The sequence below is a fragment of the Lactuca sativa genome, chromosome 8 (assembly GCF_002870075.4).
Source record: "Lactuca sativa cultivar Salinas chromosome 8, Lsat_Salinas_v11, whole genome shotgun sequence".
In the NCBI taxonomy this organism is placed as follows: domain Eukaryota; kingdom Viridiplantae; phylum Streptophyta; class Magnoliopsida; order Asterales; family Asteraceae; genus Lactuca; species Lactuca sativa.
This window is the reverse complement of record NC_056630.2, coordinates 2,066,354-2,076,055: the sequence shown is the minus strand read 5'-3', so window position 1 is coordinate 2,076,055 and position 9,702 is coordinate 2,066,354. Positions and strand designations below refer to the sequence as shown.

General features: G+C 30.2%; 1 protein-coding gene across 3 annotated transcripts; it reads right to left on the bottom strand.

Annotated features, from left to right (window-relative positions):
- Window positions 1-3,930: 3,930 nt before the first annotated feature.
- LOC111920975 (uncharacterized) lies at window positions 3,931-6,820 on the bottom strand. Of its 3 annotated transcripts, none has more exons than XM_052766204.1 (11): window positions 6,663-6,820; window positions 6,488-6,580; window positions 6,215-6,279; window positions 5,645-5,699; window positions 5,453-5,536; window positions 5,291-5,375; window positions 5,095-5,190; window positions 4,764-4,948; window positions 4,599-4,687; window positions 4,419-4,518; window positions 3,931-4,290 (listed from the first exon to the last, which is right to left on the bottom strand). In XM_052766204.1, exons 1-11 carry the CDS (start codon window positions 6,711-6,713, stop codon window positions 4,246-4,248), a joined length of 948 nt encoding a protein of 315 aa, XP_052622164.1. In that variant the 5' UTR covers window positions 6,714-6,820; the 3' UTR covers window positions 3,931-4,245. The 3 variants fall into 3 exon arrangements, with proteins under 3 accessions (XP_052622164.1, XP_052622165.1, XP_052622166.1); XM_052766205.1 differs by having other exon boundaries at window positions 5,291-5,379; window positions 5,645-5,665; XM_052766206.1 differs by lacking the exon at window positions 5,645-5,699 and having other exon boundaries at window positions 5,291-5,379.
- Between the last annotated feature and the right edge of the window lie 2,882 nt (window positions 6,821-9,702).

Below are 9,702 nucleotides of genomic sequence, written 5' to 3'. Positions count from 1 at the left end.
TTGAACCCACCACAATCTTTTTCCTTAGTTTCTATGTAATTGAAGTCGCTCCTATTGTATTTCTAAGTGTTGGTTTTTGTACTTTATATACTTAAGGTATATCACACGAATATTACAAAATACTCACTTGTGTAATCTCAATATTCCGCTTGTGCTCATTCTTAATAACATTTAGAACCATTTATTAGATAATGACTTGAAAGGGTAACGAACTTTAAGCTTTGTTCACTAACTTTTTTTCGTGCTTGATTTACCCTTGAATTACTTGAAACTGTTCATATTTTACCTTTATGATCAGTTGTAACCGGTCATAAGTGTAAAATGTGAACAATTTCAAGTAATTCAAGGGTATATCAAACACGAAAAAAAGTTTGATGACTAAATATGAACAAAAATAAAAGTATTACTCTTTCAAATTATTATCCCTAAATTTGTCCAATAAATTTGTTTACATATACTAACAATTAATACACGGAAAAAGACATGCACTATCAATGTCTACCGAGGACAGCAATCCCTTTATATTAGTATCATTTTATGTAGGGGTGCAAACGAGTCGAACCGAGCCCGAGCCTAGCCAGGCTCGGCTTGGGCTCGTTTAAGTTATATGGGGCTCGAGCTCGAGCTCAGATCGATTCGAGCTTTGTTTTACTGAGCTCGGCTCGAGCTCGTAAAGAGTTATACAAGCTCGGCTCGGGCTCGGGCTCAGACTCGTTTTTATCTGACGTGCCTAAATAAGCTTAAGCTCGGCTTGAGTTCATTAAAAAGCTCGTTTACTAATACCCTAAATTCATAATTCCCCTAATATGTTTTTATTTTAATATATATAAATAACAATAAATTATATTATATAAAGGCTCGTTTAGGCTCGCGAGCCTAATCGAGCTTAATGACAAAGGCTTGAGCTCGAGCTCGTTTAATAAACAAGCTTAATATTAAGCTCGAGCTCGGCTCGGGCTCGTTTAAAATCAGTTTCGAGTCGAGCTTTTAACGATCCGATCTCGAGTAGCTTGCGAGTAGCTTGGCTCGTTTGCACCCCTAATTTTATGTTAATGATGTTTATGTAAAGGTCTGTTTGGTATCATAAAATGGAACGAGGAGCATAATAAAATTGATTATTTTATATTTTATTCTCAATAAATATAAACCTTAATAGTGCAAATCTAATACAAATTATAATAATGAACTTTAATTAAAACATACATATAGTTAGATAAATTAAATGTAAATATTAGGGGTGTTCACAGGGCGGTTCGGTTCGGATACTAATGAAATTGTGAACCGTGACCACCGGGCGGGTACCTCATACGCACTAACCGAAACCGAACCGTATTGACAAAAAAACCGAATCGAACCGAACCGTATAAAAGCGGGTAACCACGGTTCGGTTCACGGGTACCCGGTAAAATATAAAAAATTAAATTCAATTGAAACTAAAAACTCCATTTTACTTATCTCTTTCTTAAAATTTGTAAGTCAAAGAGTTAAAAAAAAAACATAATGAAGTTCAAATATCATATATTATAATTTGTATAATAAATACAATAATAAAAACAAAAAAATCAAATGAATTTAGAATTACAAAATTGGATTTGTCGATATAGATTTTTGTTTAGGTTATTACACTCGTAGATCAATCGAAACAATACTAATGAAATAATACTTTTTTTAACTGTTAATATATATATATATATATATATATATATATATATATATATATATATATATATATATATAATCAAACGATTCGGTTCGGGTATCCACGGATACCTAAATATAAAAACCAAAAACCGACCCGTTGATATCCGGTTTTTTCAGTTTCGGTTTTTTTCGGTTTCGGTTTTTTCGGTTTCAGATTGGCCGGTTCGGTTCGGTTTTACGGTTTTTTTTAAATATATGTTGGTTTGCAAGTGGTTTAAAAATAAGGAAAATATCTAGAAAAATCATAAAATCTTACATTAATTTACGAAAAAGTCTCAAACTAAAATTTGTTTACGAAAAAACATGAATTACCGGTTAAAATGACAATTTTACCCATTTTTCTCGGGTTACCGGTTTCATTACTTACTTGTTTCATTAAAGTCTCATTATTTTACCCTAATTTACGAATATGTCACAAACTAAAATTTAGTGACGATTTAGCCATTTTCTCCATGTAACATACATTTTATCGGTTTCATTGTTGATTTAGATACCTAGTCATTAATTTGTTGATAAGATAGGTGGAGAAAATGGCTAAATTATCAATAAATTTTAGTTTGGGACTTTTTCGTAAATTATGGTAAAATAATGGGATTTTAATGAAACCGATAAACCGAAAAAAAAATTATCAAATCATCAATTTTACTGGTAATTCATCTTCTTTCGTAAACAAATTTTAGTTTTGGACTTTTTCGAAAATTAAGGTAAAATTTTAGGACTTTTCTGGAGTTCCTCTTTTAAAAAAATATCTATAATTTAAAATAGTGTGCTACTGGTAATTTATCTTCTTGCGTAAACAAATTTTAGTTTTGAACTTTTTCGAAAATTAAGGTAAAATTTTAGGACTTTTCTGAAGTTCCTCGTTTAAAAAAATATCTATAATTTAAAATAGTGTGCGAGTATAGTGCATGTTGAGTTTTAAGACACACATGTCCCACAGAGTTTGTTTTAGTAACAACGTTTAAAAAAAATCTTTAAAAAGTAGATGTAATGAAATCTTGTAACATAATTATAAATAAAAATAGCTTTTTATTTTTAAAAAAATTATCTAATTGAAGCTTTTGAAAACAATAAAATAGATTAATATTGTAGAAAAATATATTATTATTATTATTATTATTATTATTATTATTCATAAAATGAAAAATAAATAAATAAATAAATAATTTATTTCTAATTTACTAAAGCCTTTTTCTATAGTTTTGGCTTTTTTATTACAAATTTGGTCCTAATTTTTTTAATAAATTTCTTCTATCCCTTTATACAAATTTTATTTTGATTTCTTTAAAGGTTAGTAAAGTTAATTTTTAAATAATTATTTCTCTACAACCTTTTTAAAACCTTTGTTAAGTCCTAGGTTGTTTTGAATGTTCTAAAAATATAGTTATGGCTTCGAGCCTCATGACTCCAAGGCTTATGCTTCACGTCATATTTTAACAAAATATCATATTAAGTCCCTGTAAGATAGTAAACCCGAAGCAAGACAAGGTTGAATCTCCATTAGTTTCATACAAAAAAAACATATAAAGTAAAACCAATTCCACTAGTTTGAAACATAATGTGTACGGAAAGAGCCAAAGCCTAAATGGTCTCTGAGTCTGAGGGTGTGGTGGTGATGGCAATGGTTATGGTAAGTGACGGTGGTGTTTGTGGCCAGTAAAGGAGCTTGAACCTTTGAGTTGGGGGTCGAAAGTATAATACGTATAAAAATTAGAAAACAGAGGGGGCCACAATCAATTTTTTTAGTTGTAGGCCTAATATGTAAAAATTTTAATAGTATATGGACTAGTTTAAAAAAAAAAAAAAAACAACAGGGGGGCCACAACGTGCAAGATTACCATATTACCCTATGCCACCATCACCACCACCACTGCCGCCACCTACCACAACCGCCTTCACCACCGCTGCCACTACCACCCACAACCACCGCCACCACCCACCACCACCACCACCCACCATCGTCATGTAGCTTATATAAAAAAATTTAAGCAAAAAGAAAAAAGAAGGGAAATTATGTCATTTTACATCATTCCAAATCCCTTTCCACCCAAACAAACAAAATATGGAATTGGATTCCAATTCCATTTCATGCCAACCAAACAGACTATGGAAGTGGATTCCAATTCCTAACAGATTTTATTTCTTTCATAAATATTATGCGCCAAACGCCACCTAAGATTCCTAACAAAGTATATGAATGCTCATTCAACTGTTTTCTAAAAAGTAAAATTAAAACAAAAAGCACTAGCATTTACGGTTTGCCATTACATTACCTCAAGGTTACAGTTTCTCCTAAACCTTTGTTAATAAAGGTGAAAATGAACAACACTCCCGATCACCAAATAAAATGCACAACCAAAATATAAACATTATGTTTTTAAAAAGCTATTGTCCAGAAGACAGTGAAAAAGGTAGTGGAATCAAATACACACCTCAGGGAATATATATATATATATATATATATATATATATATATATATATATATATATATATATATATATATATATATATATATATATATATATACATTCAAACACAACAGATCACTGAGATTGAACCAACTCCAGAGGAAGACTTTCCATTGCAACCTGAAATCAAAATTTAATTATTAAAAGAGATTACAAAATAACTAGTGAATTGGAGGATATATATATATATATATATATATATATATATATATATATATATATATATATATATATATATATATACATACCCATTTTCTAAAAGCTCGGGGATCAGATTTTGGTTGCACGTTGTACAATTCTGTCTGAAATGTAACAACGATGGTAACTTTAAACTCCACTGAAAATGGTCTGCACAAAAGTTAAATCATATTATCTATATTTATAGTGGTATACAAATGACAACATGAAAATTATTCCTATCAACTTACCCAGCAAACACAGTTGGACATGTCAAAAGCCGGGGAAGTATGACATAAATAGGCAGACAGATACTTCGGCAAACGTCTCCATCTGCTATCTATAAAGTATAAAGAAAAGGTGAAGATTTTAAAATGTTAATAATGTGAAAGCATGAAAAAAGATTAATTTTTTACCTGAGTAGTCTGAAGTACGGATGTTTCTGTGGCTATCTTTTCCCCCACCATAATCGACTCGATGCGATGCAAGTGAATGTCAATGGAGTAGATAGGGACTGCAGATGCTTCAACTGTTACCTCTCCCACTAAAGGATCACCTACAAGGCACTGAGTGCAAATTCTACCAGATACCTTGAAACCACCTACAAGGTGAACATGTGAATTGTAAAAATGAAGTTGAAAAAAAATATATATATAACTTTTTTTTTTTAAATATATATATATATATATATATATATATATATATATATATATATATATATATATATATATTTACTTTAATTGGAACCTGATTTCAGTTCATGAAGCAAAGAGTGCCTTTGTGTGTCTTGAGTGATATAAAAGAAGACCGTTTCAGGAGAGACTGGTTTCTCTGGGAGACCACCTGTATATGTAAATGTAATTCATTACATTACATTTGATGAACTGGTCATATTCACAGAGAGAGAGAGAGAGAGAGAGAGAGAGAAAGACCAAACTTATACCTAATTCACTTTCGATTATGAACTCCACTGTAGCAGAGAATGATTTATGTAGGTATCCTCTCACAACATCTACAGTTAGCAGATACTGTCTATCACAGATAGATTAATAGCATCATAAATATTGAAGGGCGGATTGGAGAAGAACCTTTGAAGAAACCATACCTGGATGTTAATGTTTGCTCCATGAAAAGTTTCATAGAATTTGGTATCCTCTTCTTTATGTTTGAGAATAATAGAAAATGGTATCTGCCCACAAAGGGGATAATGGGTCAGTCTTTAAAAATTTAACACCACCTAAAACTACAATGAACATGTCCTAAAAAAACCTCTTTGTTTAACTATCTGACATAATACCTGTGTTGTGCCTGCACTAATCTTCCCACATGGTTCAACCTCAATGCTCTTCTTCCTTTTATATATATATATATATATATATATATATATATATATATATATATATATATATATATATATATATATATATATATATATATATATATATATATATATATATATATATATATATATATATATATATATATATACAAAAAAATAAGGAAATTTTAAATAAACACGTTAAAAATGGCTTAATAACAAGTGCATATAATTCTACAATGAGTGACACTTTATGCCATCTTTATCTTGCACTACATATGGCCCCTTCAGCATTGCAAAAATTAACAAATTTATATGAGCTAAGGTCAAAATGTTAATGAAACATCACTCGTCCTTATAACATACTGTATTAAACAAGGAAGGTTAGTAGAAACTCATGATTTCAATCCATAGATATATGTTTTACTTGACCGTGTTAGGATTTATTTTAAAGTATTGTTTAAATTCTCTTTTCCATTACCCACGCTTTGATCAGAACCAACTAGTAAACAATGATAGAGAGAGAGAGAGAGAGGGAGGGAGAGATACAGTATTGGAATAGGCTTCAGAACACCGTAAAGCGATTCAATGAGTCCGGCAGAACCACCACGAACCTAAACACCAAAACTGAGTATATCATGAACGCGCTCCAACAATCACAATTGCTCTAACCAACACAAAACCTTCGTGAAATATATGTAAATCAACCTACCTATGACTTGTGAAACCTATTGGATTATGGTTAAATTAGGGTTTTCCTACAGTTTACAACTTTCTATCTAAAATCCACCATGAACAAATAAAATCATAAGGAAATGAAACCTGCAAATTGACAGAACCATTGACGGTTAAGTGGATTCCACGGTGAGAGACTGATGAGGGAAATTTGGTGATGATTTTTCCCTGAAGAGGTTCCTGCGATGAATACATAATACACCAATTTAAACCCCCTTGAATGCACATTTTGTAGAGTTGTGTAGTTTGTTTAGCAACTTACATGGGGACGGTAGGTTCGATTCGATCGAGAGAGTTTGATCTCAACAGACATGGAAACGAAATACTTCTGCCAGGGCTTGGAGATAATCGTTCTTGGAGACCTTGGTTATAAATTAGTAGGTATGTGACCGTGTACGTGTATTACACACGCGGGTTTATTAAGGGGTGTTTGGATTAGGCCAAAAAGAATTTTGGTAAAAGATAACAAACAAAAAATCATTTGGGAAAACTTCTTAAAAGCTTCTTTTTAGATTTTTTAAAAAAGGAAAACTGAGTCAGGAAAACCTAACTTTTTGAAACTTTTTCCAAAAGTTTTTTTTGCCCTCTAAAAAAATACCCTAAACACCCCTTAAAATGTCCAAAAGTAGAAGGTGTGAGAAAAAAAAGACTATTCATTAAGGTTTGATAACCATAAGAATCATGTTCATAATAAAATAAGTAACAGCGGAGTTTATGACCTTTGATAAATTACATAGACCATTTATGTAATTTAATCTTAAATAATTTATAATAATAAAATTAATTAATATGAATTCACAAATGGAAGGTATTATCTACATTAATATAATTATATATTAATTAATATATTAATAGAAAGAAGAATTCACAAATAGAAAGTTATTATGTATATTAATTAATATACTAATAAAATCTAACCTAATAAATGAAAATCAATTTTGCCAAATGTCATGCCTTCATTAATTTTGCCACATGTCATTTTCTTAAACTTTTTGAATTATTTTTTTCTATTTGTCATTTTCTTGTATTTTTCATTTTTGTAAATTCAAAATCCATATTTTAGTAAGATTTATATATATGTAAAGTAGATCATTCATTCTATTAAATTTCATAATAAATGCTCTACAATCTTTAAAATATCTTATATTATATATTAAATTACTTATTTTATTTATTATATTTTTTGTATTTATATAAACTTATTATTTAAAAAATATATAATGCTTATAATTTTATATTTAATTTTTTTTTCTTAACCCGTGTAATACACGGGTTTCACACCTAGTTAACTAATATGAGATGACATTTAATAGGTTTTATTTGACTAAAAATGAAAAATTCTATAAAAATGACAAGTGGATATTAAATAATTCAAAAAATCTAGAAAATGACAAGTGTCAAAATAAATAAGAAGAGGACATGTGGCAAAATTGATTTTCATTTATTATGTTAGATAATGAATTTAGACGAAAACTGCAAATATGATCATGTGGTTTGTCATTTTCGACGATTGAGGTTCAAACTTTTAAAATATTACGGAAACAATCATTTTCAACTATTTTCACTGTAAAATTCATCCCTTTCAATTATTCCAAAATCGAAAAGATATTTTTACCTTTATGATTATTTTTTATATTCCTTTTAATATTTATTTAACATCTTACCTAATAAATAAAGATCTTTTTGCCACATGTCACATTTTTATTTATTTTGTCACATGTAATTTTATGGTTATTTTAAATTAATTTTTATTCCACATGTCATTTTATGGTTTTTTTCATTATATTAATTTCTAGATAGTATTTAAATGCAATAATAATAAATGCATATCAATTTCATTAATGAACTTTCCTTATAATTACAAAACTATTAAATTAAAGATTTATTAATTTTATTTATTTATTTATCTAAATTATTTGTTTAAATTTATAAGAGAGAAAAAAACACTTTAATTTTTATAATTCAATATTTTTTCACTTTTCTTATAAATTCATACTTCTCAAATGTTTAGAATTTTATCTTTAGTTTTTTTTAAATAAACCAATGTAATACATGGGTCTCACACCTAGTTTATTATAGACAAAACTTCAAAAATGGTCCCTATGGTTTCTGAAAATCTGAAGTTTGGTCCTTAATTTACAAAAACCTCACGAATGGTCCCTGTGGTTTCAAAACTTTTAATATTTAGTCCTTCCGCCTAATTACGTCGATTTTCTACGGTTAAATGAGAGGCATTTTCATCATTTCAATACCCAGAGACAATTTATGAGATTTTCTCTTATTATCTTAATTTTTTATTAAGAAAAAAGAAAAAATGAAAGAAATTTACTCTCTTTCTCTCTCTCTCTCTCTCTCTCTCTCTCTCGATAAGAAGCATCACCCCAATTACCCCTGAACCATTTTCTGCCCTCATTCATTTCGTCTTCTCTAATCGACAGATTCCAAATCCCATTTTTCACAATCTACATCAGGTAGGGAGCTTCAATTCCAAATCCCAATTCAATTCTTCTTCACAATCTACATTCCATAGCATTATATTTGTTCTTTCTCACTCACATATCATCAAATTTTCATTTTTTACAGCGAGTGAGTGAAAGAGAGATAAAATAGTAGGAGGAGGATGTTCGTACATCACTTTGCTTCTGGTCCTATCGTTGATTCTTTTGATCGCATTCACCGATTTTGCTCAGGTAACTTCCATTATGTATAAACCAGGTCGAATTAGCTTCGTTTTCGGCGATCTAGCATACCCAACATTTTTTAAATGCATTAACGATGATGAATTTTGTTTGCATAACTATGAATTGAACTGATTCATTGATTGGATTTATTGTACAGATTGTAAACCCAAATATACATATCGATGCTCTGCAACATCACACAACAAGCCATGGAGGGGAGGTTGAGAGGTTGGTAGAAAAAAGGAGAAGAAAGGGAGGGAAAGAGCAGATCGGAAACAACACAATAGGTGGGGGTTCGTGGGTTTGCTCAGCAACCGAGGGGAGGTGGAAAGGTTGACAACCAATTTTTCCGGTAGGCTCTCTTCGTCGACTGTTAGCTTATCTCACTGGAGTTGTGGCTTCGAGGGAAAGAAGGGGTCGAGCAAAATAACAATAGAGGGTGTCTGGGGTGATGCTTCTTAATAGAGAGAGAGAGAGAGACCATTTACATATTAAATTTCATTTTTTATTTTTATTTAAAATAAGAGAAAACCTCATAAATGGTCCATGGGTATTGAAATGACAAAAATGCTCTCACATAACGGTAGAAAGCTGACGGAGTTAGACACCTTATCCAACAGT

Excerpts from the sequence above, each read along its gene's own strand:
- LOC111920975 (XM_052766204.1), bottom strand. The coding sequence starts at position 6,713 with ATGTCTGTTGAGATCAAACTCTCTCGATCGAATCGAACCTACCGTCCC. Across the intron at positions 4,949-5,094 it reads GCTTCATGAACTGAAATCAG|GTGGTTTCAAGGTATCTGGT; the intron begins GTTCCAATTAAA and ends TTCACCTTGTAG. Across the intron at positions 4,291-4,418 it reads CCCGAGCTTTTAGAAAATGG|GTTGCAATGGAAAGTCTTCC; the intron begins GTATGTATATAT and ends TTTTGATTTCAG.